The following is a 14927-nucleotide window of genomic DNA, read 5'->3' as shown; positions in this document are numbered from 1 at the left end:
GGGGCACTGCTACAAGCACCCAGGAGGGAACCCGGGTCAGGGCAGCCCCATGGGGATGGAGAAGGGGGAGGAAGAGACAGGATTGATTTAGACCCATTGGGAGTGAAGGGATAGTAGGGCATGTAGGAAGTGGGAGTAGACAGAGTGTTGGATGCTTAGGGAGAGAGAGTAGACAGAGTATCGGATGCTTACGGAGAGAGAGTAGGCTGAGTGTAGGGTGCTTAGCAGTAAGAGTAGGCTGAATGTAGGGTGCTTAGGAAGAGGGTGGCTGAGTGTAGAATGCTAAAGGAATGAGGGTAGAATGAATGTAGGGTGCTTAGGGAGAGGTGGTAGGCTGAATGTATGGTCACTATGGTGCTTAGGGAGTGAGGGTAGGGTAAGTGTCAGATAGTAGGATGTACAGGGAGCGAAAGAAGGGGAATTGAGAATGAGATAAAGCACGTGATTCACAGTGGTACACACAAGGGATTAAAATGCTCTGGAATTGACAGTGACATTTATTCCTCAAATGTGTCTCTCTTTCCCCAATGTTCCTCTTCTCTCGCTGTCTGCTCTGGATTTTGCTGGTTCTCTCTTGGATGATATGCTTGCAATCGGCTGCCCAGCGGGGTTTCTGGGTAATTTTACCTGTTCTGCTCGGGGAAGAGGTCTAGAAATAACATGGGCCTTTCATGGTCCATTCATGTGCAGTGAAACATGATCTTACGGCGCATGCCTCCAACAGATACTAGAGCACTCACAGAAACAGGACCTTTTACATGGTTTGGTTTAATGGTTTGATTTGATGGTGTATCTGACACCAGTCAATATGGACATATTGAAGAGAGTGCACGGTATATATTGAAATCCTTATTTTCGAATCCATTTGTATTGTCCAGTTGATTGTATGTTATACACTTGGTGATACACTTTGTCATGCACTGTATGGGAAATGGAGTAAATTGGGACATGAAATATCAGGTAAACTTGTGCTTCTGTGTAGTCTGGCATTACTATGTTATGTCTATAACTGTTGCAGTGAAAATATACCTGTAACATGTTCTGCAAAGGTATTTTACTGCAACCTTATGAGAGATTTCTAGTTGCCAAGGAAACAGTCTTGGCTCATCCCCATTTGTACTCTAAACCCGTTTATAAAAAAAGACACAATACATTTCCTGTGTGAATTAGTGTGCACATGCATGTGTGCTTATTTGTGTGTGTACATGTGTGTGCATGTGCTTATGTGTGTGACTTTGTGTGTCCCTTTTGTGTCCTGTGGCACCAGTATCACTTTCAGCTATTGATGAATGAAATGGGCCAGTTCGATTCAGAGCTTGGCACAAGGACATATGGCAGGGTGTTGTGGTATCGTTTTCACTGGCAGTGACCCAACACGATATCGGTCAATAGAACACATGCACATGCACACATGCGCGCACACACACACATCCATACATACATTCATACATACATACATACATACATACATACATACATACATACATACATACATACATACATACATACATACATACATACATACATACATACATACATACATACATACATACATACATACATACAAGCTGTGTCAATGAGAGTTCATAGGATGAGTAGCAGGCGCCATGTGTGTGTTTAGCGTTTGTCTGAACCCGTGCTTAGAGTAAGCAACCTCAATGTAAGTTCCAGTCACATTGTAACGCTACACTTGCTTCAAAGATGAAGAAGTGATGAAAGCACAGTGTGAGCGGCAGTATGGCAGTGTGATGATGCTGCTGTCAGTGTGGGGGTGGATGTTCTCTGTCTTGTCATGCATAATAACAGCAGTGTGTGTGTGTGAGATTGCAATTTTCCAGTCAACATTGTGGCTATTCGACTGACATACTGAGCCTTGGTGTAACTGTTGGTTGATGGATGATGGATGATGGATGATGGATGCATTTGAGGTAGAGTAGTAGTATCTTTGACGCTGACTGGTTTCTCTGCCTACTCCTCCCCCTCCTGCCTTTGTTCACATACAGCACAAGGATGAGATTATGTCAGACCCATGATGTTCCTCTTCTGCTCGCTCTGCTGCACGATGACGCCTCAGGTGGTGGGGCTTTATGAATATGGCAGAAGGGCTGTGTGTAGTATGTGTACTGTGTTTGTGTATGTTTAGTAGAATAGATGCATTTCCCTACGCTTGTGTGAATGAATAACCTTGCCTAAATCCTGATACATTTTAGCTCAGTGGGCTAACTCTGCCTGCGCTAGTCAGTTAGTTACACATGTCTGTGTGTGTGTGATAATGTGTGTGTGTGTGCGTGTGTGTGTATATCTGTGTGTGTGTGCGTGTATATTTGTGTGTGTGTGTGTGTGAGGTACATACTAACTGAACTAAATGTGTGTATCTGAGTATGTGTTGTCTCTCTGCTGCAGAATGATGGTGCCATTGAGTAGTATCTGGTGCAGTGTGGAAGATGGGGATGTGACTATTACAGTAATCACTGCCAAGGCTGCTGCTATTACTGCCACCACTTTCCTAACTGGCACTGCAATTACTGCAGCCACTGCTCTTCCTCTATGGCTCCCTACTGATAACATACTGCTCTGGTTGCTTCTTCCAAGGCAAATCATCTCCTTTATGTCTTTTTATGATATTAACTCAAGAGCTCAGTGCCCACCCAGTGAAAAGATTATGTTTTAAATGTTAGGCAATGAAATGGTCCCATAATGTGGCATTAGTAGGATTTCAAGAAAATACACGATTCAAGTTTTCACTAACACCCTTGTCACATTGACTGTTCCTCATTATTCCAATATTACTAGGCTATTTCAACTTGGCAATTATACTTGATCCATGACAGGAATCTTTATAATCCCTCCTCCTTCCTGTGTTGGCTCCAGTAGTGTCACAAGGTGGTGATTCACCCTGTGTGTCTCATGCAGGTACACTACATGGAAGTAGTCCCTAATAACTAGGGCAGTGTTACTGCTGCTATGACAACATTGTCTAAGTGAATGCATGACTGTGTGCATACTCATGTGTTTGTATTTGCATAGTGTGAGTAGCTACTGTACATCCCTTGTGGGTCTATGCTACACGTATGCGACTTTGTGAGTAGGGGATATTCGTGAAATTGCTGTGTGCATAATTACGCAGGCACACACACACACACACTCCCTCTCTATACTGTATCTATTGCTCTGTCTCTCTCATCTCTCTCAGTATGAATAATGGAGAGAGGGGGAGGGAGAGCTGTGCTGAGACAGTGAGTCAGGGCTGCTGTTTGCTGTGCTGGGGTTCCTGCTGCTCAGCATCTCAATCTGATTAGCTCAGCCCTGAGTCACATTTCTCCTCATCTCTAACCCACCCTTTCTCTCTCTCTATGCTCTCTTCCTCCTCTTTCTCTCTCTCTCTGTCTGCTCTCTCCATTCGCTCTCTATATCTCTGCTTTCTCTCTGCTCTCTCTTTTCTTTCTCTCTCTCCGTTCTCTCTCTCCGTTCTCTCTCTCTCTCTCTCTCTCTCTCTCTCTCTCTCTAAATTGAATTTAAATGATCTCTCTCTACCTTCCTCTCTCTCCTCTCATATCTATGCATCTCTGGGAATGTATTATTGTGACCACTGTGGCCGTTATTTGGATCCTGCTGACCATAGTTGATGTCCATGTGAGAAAAAACAGACTTCAACGGTGCTGGATTTATTATCAGTGTAATGATGCCTAGGGGGACCCTCTCTGTTTGTCATTCAACTTTATCCTATCCAACCTGCACGGTTGGGAGTCTTCATTTATGGTGGTTTGGTGAATGCCAAGGCTCTTGCTCAGCGGGGTAACACAGATTTGAGGCACCCGGGAGACTCACCTTTGAACCACAATCGGTCACTGGCTTGGTTTGGGTCTCTGTGAGGAGTCGAGGTGAAGTCACCATTGGATAGCCACTAGAATTGCCCCAGATGTTATGCGTAGCCTTTGGCCCAGAGGTATCCATGGGTTTCTGTTTGTGTGTATGTGTCTGTTTGTTGGTGTATAGATGATCTGAATCGGTGTTTTAACTTGGTCATTGTGTGTTTGTCCATGTGTTTTCTATGTCTGTTTGTGTACGGCTCAGTGTGTGTATTTTGAGAGAGAAGGCAAGAGTGAGGGAGAGAGGGATATAAAGAAAGAGAAACGGAGGAGGTGGAGTACAGGCTGCTGACTCATCAATCCCTCAGGGATGATCTTTCTCACTCTGTGTGTGTGTTTTATGTGTGTGTGTGTGTGTGTGTGTGTGTGTGTGTGTGTGTGTGTGTGTGTGTGTGTGGTGTGTGTGTGTGTGTGTGTGTGTGTGTACGTGCACGCGTGTGTGTGTCTGCGTGCGTGAGTATGTGTAATACCTACATATACGTATGTGTGTGGGTTAACGTATGTTGGTATACACACGCAAGAGGCACCCTACCTCACTGGAGGGGACGTCCACACCAATCAGCCATTCATGATGATTGCATGATGCTAAAAGGCTGAAGGGAGACATCACTGTAACATGTCTGTGACAGAACCTTGACCTTCAGAGCATCCCTCTCCTCTTTATTCATCTCTCTATCACTACCTCGATCCTCTCTATCACTCCCTCCGTCCCTCCATCTCTCTGCCTCATTGTGTACTATATAAATATATCCAACCTTCCTGTCCATCTCAATTTTGCTTCTAAATCTTTATTGAGTGCAGGAAGATCTTATTACAACAAATCAAATTGACAAAGTGTTTTGGACGTGGATGGGCTGTATTGGTAATTTCCGGTGTGTAAAGTCAGAAAGGGGAAATTCAGTACCAACCTCTCAGCTTGCTCTGACTATTGGCAGAGTGACAGAAATATTTTGTACTGTGTGTGACTCACTTCTTCTCCCATGCAGGACTTGATAGCTATGACCTATTTTCTGTTCTTAGAGTGAGTTCCTCCCTCTTTCTGAGTGGCAAACTCATCTGCAATATCTCATATATCAGGCATTTATATCAGTCATTTATATGAGGAATGTAACTGAAAACGACCAAGCGCGATTGAGGAATCCTTACCATCCCGCCACAGTAAATTGATTTTCTCTGAGCACGTTGGCTGATTTGTGTTGGTGAGGGGGAGGCAGAGCAGCTTGAAATTTCCCACCCTGTCTGTCTGCTCAGATGGCACCACCGCTCTCTCTGGCTCTCTGGCTCTTTGTCTCTCCAGCTCTACCCTGAGTGATGCCTTTCTCTCACAATTGTAGGGAAATTCCTCTCTCTTGTCCTCACTCTGTACCTGTGTCAGTGTGACCGGGTGATTAAAGGAAACTATTGACAAAAGGATGCTCTGTCTGTCTGTCTGTCAGTTCAGGACCAATGTAACTATTTCCAGGAAGTAGAAGATCTGGGTTAAAGCAATACAGCCAGGGGGAAATACATTGTCAAAATGACATAGATTACACTCAATGTAAAGTACTTGGAGAGTTTGTAACATATTTGTACACTTTGTAACCTGTTTGTAGTGTGCAACCTATCATTGTCGCTGTTCGCTCAGACCTGATCGAGGTACATATTGACCAAGCCTGATTATGTATGGGGATTGTACATTACATGTATGGGAAAATGTAACTACGCAATATATTTCTCTTCATTATTCTCCCTCAGATCTGATTGAGGCCACCAAGGAGTCCAATGTGAACATCCCACAGATGGCGGACACGTTGTTTGAGAGGGCCACCAATGCCAGCTGGGTGGTGGTGTTCAAGGCCCTGATCACTACGCATCACATGATGGTCGCTGGCAATGAGGTGAGTGTTAAAGCCAGCATCACCACTACTGTTCCTATGGGAGGGCCTGTATTTTAAAGGGCTGAGATGTGATTGGCTCTTTTTTTATATACTTTGGTTGTATTGGACATGCTGAGTTTTTAGTTGGCCAACCCACCTCCTGGAGAGCTACTGGGTGTGTAGGCTTTAGCTCTTTCCCTACTTTAACATGTCATATTCTAGTAATCAGCTACTCATCAAGACCTTGATTAGCTGAATCGGGTGTGTTAAAGAAGGGCTGGAGCACAAACCTGCATACCCATTAGCTTTCCAGGGAGAGGGTTGGCTACCTCTGCTCCGGAGGGTTTGTTAAGGTTAGATGATAAGCCTGTTTGTCTGAATACACTGAGTGTACAAAACATTAGGAACAGCTTCCTAATATTGAGTTGCACCCCTTTTGCCCTCAGAACAGCCTCAATTCGTTGGGGCATGGACTTTACAAGGTCTCTAAAGCATTCCACAGGGATGCTGGCCCATGTTGACTCCAATGATTCTCACAGTTGTGTAAAGTTGGCTGATAGTCGATCTCTAGTCCAAATAGCTCATTCCATCTCATCCCACATATGCTCAATTGGAATGAGATCTGGTGACGAGGCAGGCCAATGCAGTAAGCTGAATTCACTGTCATGTTCGTGGAACCATTCCTGGATACTCCTAGCCTTGTGGCATTGGGCATTAATTATCCTGCTGAAAAAAATACATTTGCAGATCTCAAAAATCTCTAATTGAAGTGGATTTAACAGGTGACATCAATAAGGGATCATACCTTTCACCTGGATTAACCTGGTCAGTCTATGTCATGGAAAGAGCAGGTGTTCAGTCAGCCATTTAGATATTCAGTAATTCCATCATTCATCCTGACCTCCATTGTTATGTCACTGGGGTCAACCAGGGGTAACACAGTCAGATAAGCAGATCTGTTTACTGTCTGTTTAGCCTGTCTAGTCGGTCTATGGCCACAGAGAGAGAGAGAGAGAGAGAGAGAGAGAGAGAGAGAGAGAGAGAGAGAGAGAGAGAGAGAGAGAGAGATCACAAAGAGCTGTGTCATGTCGAACGGACACACTGTGATAATGAAATTAAACTCAGTGTCTGTGGAGGAGAAATCAACGGGGAAGAGGACATGTGCACTTATGTTGCCATTGGTGACACAGGGTAACTGGCTTTTTGAAGAGGTCTCTTCATTCATATGCCCTTCCCCTCCACCATTATTCATCTCATCACAGTGTGTGTGTGTATGTATGTGCGTGCATCTGTGTATGGGTGTGTATTTGACTGGACAGTGAATTACAGCCCCTCAGCATACATTTTCCCAGAGCCTTATCTGTAGAGACAGATGTGTGGGGTTTAGCTCAACGTCTGGAGTGTGTCTGTTGGTATGAGACTGTACACTGTCTGAAAGAGGGAGGAGGAGAAGGAGTGTACTACAGTATCACAAAATTATGTGTTTTACACCAGACAGGTACAGTGAAATGTGGTGCTTTATAGAGTCGTAGTTCAGCACCCGCCGAGCAAATGAGAGTTAAGTGCCTTGATCAAGTGCACCTCAACAGATTTTTCCGATAGTCAGCTTGGGCATTTGAACCAGCAACCTTTCAGTTACTGGTACAACGCTCTAATCGCTAGGCTACCTGCCCCCCTAGAGAGGACCTCTCATTTATTTCACCTCATTAAACTGGGCTTTGACTTTTGAATTAAGAGTGTAAACGAAAACCCAGGTGTGTATGTGTGTGTGCGTGCACATATCATGTGTATAGGTGTGTGTGTGTGCAGAGTATGATTTTATTGTCATGTTTCACAATTCCTCCATAGAAGCCTATTTGCCATTAATGTATTATTGTTCAGTGGGTGATACATTCTGTATTTGAGCAGAAGCATTCTCATTCTCACCCTCCCACTCAGGCGCTGTTTTCTTTGATGTTGGCTCTCTGTAATCAATTAAGCTGCAGCATGATCCTATCACACTTTTCACATGAATTCCAGTTCCTCCTCAACACAATGATGTGTTTAGAATATGAAACAGCTCCTCTGAAATTACACATCTAATCCATTTCCTTTCGTGACTCATTCAATCCTTTGAAGATAATTATCTTTTGAAGGCAGTTGTGTGTTTGTGTGCGAGTGTGTGTGTGTGTGTTTTAATATGTGTACGTGTTTTAATACCTGTCCAAATGTCTGGTTCTTTAGCATAACAGACTCAATTATTTGCTGAGCTAGTTTGTTGTTTTAGTGTATTGATCCTGTCTCCTCTGACTGGTGTGTATTGTCTCGCGCTCTCTCTCTCTCTCTCTCTCTCTCTCTCTCTCTCTCTCTCTCTCTCTCTCTAAATCTCTCTTTCCTCTCTCTCTCTCTCTCTCTCTCTCTCTCTCTCTCTCTCTCTCTCTCTCCGTCTGTCTCTCTCTCTCTCTTCCTCAGAGGTTCCTGCAGTTCCTTGCCTCCAGGAACACCCTCTTCAACCTCAGTAACTTTCTGGACAAAACTGGCTCCCATGGTGAGTTAACACTTGCTCCGGCAGCCCCTTCCCTCGATGGGTTTACCAAACAACCAGCTCTGATGTCGAATCAAGCTGTCACCCAGCGTGATCACTGTAAAAACTGTGTCCATGGTGATTAATATGGGCTCCCATGGCCATGTAAACTGGTTTCTCGGGTGACGGAAATGGTCCTCTGTGAGGTGTGGTTTCTATGGAGACGTGGAAGTGACATTGGCCTGTTGTTCCTCCCCCAGGCTACGACATGTCCACGTTTATCAGACGCTACAGCCGGTACCTCAACGAGAAGGCGTTCGCCTACAGACAGATGTCCTTCGACTTTGGCAGAGTGAAGAAGGGGTGTGTTGTCTCTCAATAACTCTGTCTATCCTCTCCACCAGTGCTGCTCTTCTCTTTATGGCTTTTTTAAAAGGACGATCAAGCTTCAAATAGAGCAAAACACACAGTCTAGCTGCAATATACAAGATATCTTTTGACCCCTCACCCTCCCACCCCCTCAGAATCATATATACTGAACAGAAATATAAAAAACTGTTTCATGAGGTGAAAAAAAATATTCCGGAAATTTTCCATATGCATAAAAAACGTATTTCTCTCAAAGTTTGTTCACAAATCTGTTTACATGCCTGTTAGTCAGCATTTCTCCTTTGCCAAAATAATCCATCCACCTGACAGGTGTGGCATATCAAGAAGCTGATTAAACAGGATGATCCTCACACAGGTGCAGCATGTGCTGGGGACAATAAAAGGCCACTCTAAAATGTGCCGTTTTGTCACACAACACAATGCCATACATATACACGGCTGTGACTATAAGCAAAGAGAATTCTCTTGGAAGATAATGCGTCGGCATTTGATTGTAAGGAATTCTAGGTCGGGTGAACTGTAACTCAGTAAAATCATTGAAATTGTTGCATGTTGCGTTTATATTTTTGTTCAGTATAAAAACATAGAAGTAGATTTATATTCTATTTCTCATAGAGACAACACTTGGCAGAATCACAGCCACCTGACCTGTCAGTCAGTCTCAGGGGTCAGTAGGTGGGAGTGATTCATCTTAAAGCTAGGGTTGCACCAAAGACAGTACAGTATGAAGATAAGCTAAAACTGCTTCTCCAATAGAAATTCCTGATCACACTTGTAGGCGATATCATGGCAACGTTGGCTAGCATGCTCTAACGGTTGTCTCGTGCCGAACTGCGCATGTGCAGGCCGTCAAATCAAAGGTACTCGTTCAATATAAAGTTCAAAATGAAAACGTGTCAGTTTGTCACTTTCACGAGGTTGGAGTAATGTTCAACTACTTAATACATTGGCTCAAATCCAGGTTGTGCCTTTAGTTTTCCTGAAAATGTACAATTAAGGAAGAATTTTTTCACTTTTCTCATTGACTTCTCAAACCCCAAACCCCAGTCTGTTCTGTTGGGTCTGTTTCACAAGCATTCCCGGAAGTATCGCGATGTTGTGCCTCTGGGTTTAGAAATTCTTTGATTGCACTATGGTTGAGGGCAGAGTGAGTGGGCTGTCCATGCCTGTGCCTGTACAGAAACAGACAGATGAATATAGACTACACAGTCTGAATACAGACAGTGAGCTATTACTTAGACTCCTGTCCAGACTGTTGCGTTTTGCTGGCAGGAACAAGGTCCCACAGCACAGTCTGTGCCAGCCATGTGGCAGACAGACAGAACAGCCAGGTGTGCAGATAGAGCTCTGACCGAGTGTCTCATGTCAGGTGTCTTACCTAAAGTAGCTAGGAAGCTGGATCCATCTAAATCTGTTGCTGTGTTAGTGCTGCATCACAAGGCCTTGGCCTTGGCAGATCTCTAGCAATAATATAATTGTAAATGTCACTTAGCAGAAGCCTTCATACAAAGCCACTAACAATACAGTGAGTGTATAAGTCTTTAGTATGTGCATGTGAACCCTGCAAGAATTGAAATATATATACCATTTAGCAGCCATTTATCAATAGCAACTTATTGTCATGAATCCATACATTTGGGTGGTCCTGGTTACAAACCCATAATCCTGGCGTTGCACGCACCATGCTCTACCAACTGAGCTATACAGGACCACAGGACACTCCCTTTGTTTTGCTAACGCCTATCTACAGTACTTCCTTATAGATTCACTGTCCCAGAGGTCTATATATTATTTATCCCAATGTAGAGAGTATTAAGTTGTTTCCTCTCATCTCATATTGCTGGAAAAAGAAATGGCAGCACATTATGGCATGCTCCACAATGTTTTTAATTGTGTTCGTCAATAGACCTTCATTAGGGTTTAACTCATCATACTGTATCAAGAAAGATTTTTGTATTGATCCGCTAATGGGAAATTTGACTACACCAGATAATACAAACAAGTACCAATAAACCCAGCACAGAAACAACAATGAAAATATAGACAACGTTAAAAACATCACATCATCAACACAAACAACTGGATTAAAGACTCTCCACAATGTTTTTTTAATGGACCTCAAACCAACATTCAGGGTTTTCTCATGCTCATACTGTACCATGTCGTTGCTCCTGTGTCGTCTGTCTGTCTCTGTCTGTCTGTCTGTCTGTCTGTCTGTCTGTCTGTCTGTCTGTCTGTCTGTCTGTCTGTCTGTCTGTCTGTCTGTCTGTCTGTCTGTCTGTCTGTCTGTCTGTCTCAGAGCTGAGGGGGTGATGAGGACGATGCCCGTAGAGAAGCTATTGAAAGGAATGCCCACTCTGCAGAGCCAGATAGACGCCCTGCTGGAGTTTGATGTGAGTATTATGATGATGATGAGAAGGACTTTTTGTATCCGTTAGGAAGGGTATTTTTGTTTTTGCCTTAGCACTAGACACCTGATTCAAATCATCTAAGCTTGATGATGAGTGGATCATTTGAATCAGCTGTGTAGTGCTAGGGCAAAAACTAAAATGTGCACCTCTTGGGTCCCCAGGACTAGAATAAAAATACACTGCCTTAGGAAATGCTCTCTGTCATACAGCATGCCAGTATACCTAAAGTACCAGTCAAAAGTTTGGACACACCTACTCATTCAAGGGTTTTTCTTTATTTTTAATATTTTCTACATTGTAGAATAATTGTGAAGACATCAAAACTATGAAATAACACATATGGAATCATGTAGTAACCAAAAAGTTATTAAACAAATCAAAATATATTTTATATTTGAGATTCTTCAAAGTAGCCACCCTTTGCCTTGATGACAGCTTAGCACACTCTTGGCATTCTCTCTTAATATACAAAATTTTAAATGATTTATACTTGTACTTTTACTTTTCATACTTAAGTATATTTGAGCAATTATATTTACTTTTGATACTTAAGTATATTTAAAACCAAATACTTTAAAACTTCTACTCAAATATTTTTTACTGGGGGACTTTCACTTTTACTAGTCATTTTCTATTAAGGTATCTTTGCTTTTACTCAAGTATGACAATTGGGTACTTCTTCCACTATTGCCAAGCAGTTACCTAGAAACATATTACCATATTAACTCAAATCTCCCATCCTTAGTGTGATCTAATCTTACCTTGTTTATCTATAGGTCCATCCCAATGAACTGACCAATGGGGTGATCAACGCATGCTTCCTCCTGATGTTCAAAGACCTGATCAAGTTATATGCCTGCTACAACGACGGGATCATCAATGTATTAGGCAAGGCTTGACCGTTTTCTTCAACTTCCTGGGACAATAATCATGTATTTTTATATTTGATGAATACTACAGGTTTAATTTTATTCAAGACATGGAAATAGATGTGGTCCTGTTAATTTGATGTAATAGTAATGTCTCAATGGTTCTTGTGTAACAATAAACATGTTCATTCCCCTTTTTCCTCACAGAGAAATTTTTCCAGATGAAGAGAGGACAGTGCAAAGACGGACTGGAGATCTACAAGAGATTCTTGACACGGATGACCAGGGTTTCTGAGGTCTTCAAAATTGCTGAGGTAAAAGACAAACCCGACAATACACTTTATTGTTGAAAAGTTCAATCCACAGCCAGTATGACAAGCTTGGTATATGGAGGCTCAGCTGAAATGTCAACATCTTTTTTTACAGACCATAGGAATTGACAAAAATGATATCCCCGAGCTCACTCAGGTAAGTCCTGTTTGACCTTTTAAGCCTAATTTCCCAAATTTTCACTGTGATGATACACTTTCTCCTAATCTACTAACATTGTATTGACATTGTACTTACATTGTACCAGCATTGCATCTCAGTGTTATGGTTTTCTTTAACCTGGCGTAGCATGCGTTTTGGGCATGACCTACAACTCATAAATCTCTTCTCTATCAGCATTGACCAATCACAGTATTGGTCCTTTTTTTGGACACGTAGCCCTGGCCAATCACAGTCATGTACAGAGTTGACAGGTCATTGTCTACCTGATCAATGGTGAGCTTTTCATAGAATGGGGGCGTATCCCTTTGATCCGTTCTGTCCTCCATGCAGCCAATGAGCTGTGCTTCCCCTGGGATTGACAGCCACTCTGCCCCCTCTCTTCTTACTTCCAGAGGTGCAGCTTGATCTTACAGGCTGAGAGTGTGAGTAGTGTGTAGTACATACAGCTTGCCTTTGGGTCGTGGCTAGTCGTGGCTGACGTCAAAGGTAGATTTTTCTTGTTGTTGCTAAACCTAACCCTAACTCTTTTCCTAACCTTAACCTAATTATCCTAGCCTGCTGCGTAAATTCTCCTAACCTTCTACAAAAAGTCAAATCTGACAAAAGCTGAATTCCGTCTAGTCAAAACCTCGCTTTTGGGGAGCAAAGCAGCCTATAGGAAATAGAATAACAACACTGAACTCTCTTGAATCCATTGAACTGCAAATACAGCAGATACTCTTGGATGAAGTTGGATGTCAACAGCCTGGTCTCATAGACTAGACATAACATAGTAAATGTCAATCCAGGACACCCAAATTAGTATGATATGTTACGTTTGGTATGATTAAATAAGGCAAAAATGAAAATACAGTGGTTGGTCGGTCGGGTGGGTGGATGGATGGGTGGATGTATAATGTGAATGTGTAGCAACCCAAAGGTTGCATATTCAAATCTCATCACGGACAACTTTATAATGTTAACTAATTAGCAACTTTGCAACTAATTACTACGTTTGAGCTACTTTGCAACTACATAGCATGTTAGCTAACCCTTCCCCTTTAACATAACTCTTAACCCCTAACTTCTAGCCTAACTAACATTAGTAACCTAGCTAAAGTTAGCGTTAGCCACTAGCCACCTAGCTAACTTTAGCCACAACTAATTGGAGTTCGTAACATATCATCCGTTTTGCAAATTTGTGACATATTTTACGAATTGCAATTCGTAACATATTGTACACATTTAAATTTGTAACATATCATATATGAAATGGATGATGGACATCCACAAATTAATACATACCATATGAAACATAACATAATTGGAGTCCCGGATTTACATTTACTATGTTACGTCTACCTATGAAACCAGGTTGATGTGATTGAAGGAACAGATTGGAGAAGTCGCAATACTTGCAGAGCTATTTCGCTGATAGCTAAAATCTGAGCTAACATTGGTTTTAGCTCAACAATTGTATCTTAATTCACCAGAATGTTACTATAGAGTTTCCATAATGTCAAAATCACCTGAGATGGTATCTGAAATCCCATGGGTAGTATACGTCCCTCAATTAAGGAGAAGATGGTGCCGACGGAGATGGCAGTATCGCGACTAGCTCTTAGAAAACTTTGCAGTATTTTTTTTTTTTTATGTAATATTTTTTTACGTTATTAGCACAGGAAATGTTTTGTTTCATTACATACAGCCGGGAACAACTATTGGATATTAGAGCGACGGTAACTCACCAGAACTACCAGCATTACAACAAGGAATATGACTTTGTTCACTCTCCCCAGAGCAATTTAACTTATTCCAGAGGCCGACCCAAAACATCGCCGGCGGAGGAGAGGCACTCGAGGCGGCCTGCTGGTTCGACATAGGAGGCCCGCACACCACCCACCGCTTCCGAGTATATTACTCGATAAAGTTCGTCTTTGGATAGCAAAGTTGATGAGCTTAGAGCAAGGATTTCTTTCCAGAGAGACTTCAGGGCCTGTAACATACTTTGTTTCACAGAAACATGGCTCTCTCGGGATACTCTGTCGGAGTCGGGAAAGCCAGCAGGTTTCTCAGTACATCGCACAGAGAAATAAATATCTCTCCGGGAAGCAGAAGGGCGGAGGGGTGTGTTTCATGATTAACCTCTCTAGGGTCGGCGGGACGAAATCGTCCCACCTACTCAACAGCCAGTTGAATCCCATGGCGCGTTATTCAAATACCTTAGAAATGCTATTACTTCAATTTCTCAAACATATGACTATTTTACACCATTTTACACCGCTTTACAACGAAAGCAAAACATTAGATTATGTCAGCAGAGTACCCAGCCAGAAATAATCAGACACCCATTTTTCAAGCTAGCATATAATGTCACATAAACCCAAACCACAGCTAAATGCAGCACTAACCTTTGATGATCTTCATCAGATGACAACCCTAGGACATTATGTTATACAATACATGCATGTTTTGTTCAATCAAGTTCATATTTATATCAAAAACCAGCTTTTTACATTAGCATGTGACGTTCAGAACTAGCATACCCCCCGCAAACT

General features: G+C 42.5%; 1 protein-coding gene across 3 annotated transcripts in view; it reads left to right on the top strand.

The window, feature by feature from the left end:
• LOC106605045 (clathrin coat assembly protein AP180) overlaps positions 1-14927 on the top strand; it is a 49599-nt gene that overhangs the window by 20832 nt on the left and 13840 nt on the right. For all 3 annotated transcript variants that reach the window (XM_082975264.1, XM_082975263.1, XM_082975262.1), the window contains 7 exons: positions 5604-5746; positions 8177-8252; positions 8489-8591; positions 10918-11011; positions 11806-11917; positions 12106-12212; positions 12325-12366. In XM_082975264.1, the coding sequence (XP_082831390.1) occupies positions 5604-5746; positions 8177-8252; positions 8489-8591; positions 10918-11011; positions 11806-11917; positions 12106-12212; positions 12325-12366 (677 nt within the window). The remainder of the gene's footprint in view (positions 1-5603; positions 5747-8176; positions 8253-8488; positions 8592-10917; positions 11012-11805; positions 11918-12105; positions 12213-12324; positions 12367-14927) is intronic.

This window comes from Salmo salar, chromosome 05 (assembly GCF_965601325.2).
Source record: "Salmo salar chromosome 05, fSalSal1, whole genome shotgun sequence".
Classification (NCBI taxonomy): Eukaryota; Metazoa; Chordata; class Actinopteri; order Salmoniformes; family Salmonidae; genus Salmo; species Salmo salar.
Note: the sequence above shows the minus strand (reverse complement) of the source record. Positions and strands in the feature narration are given on the sequence as shown.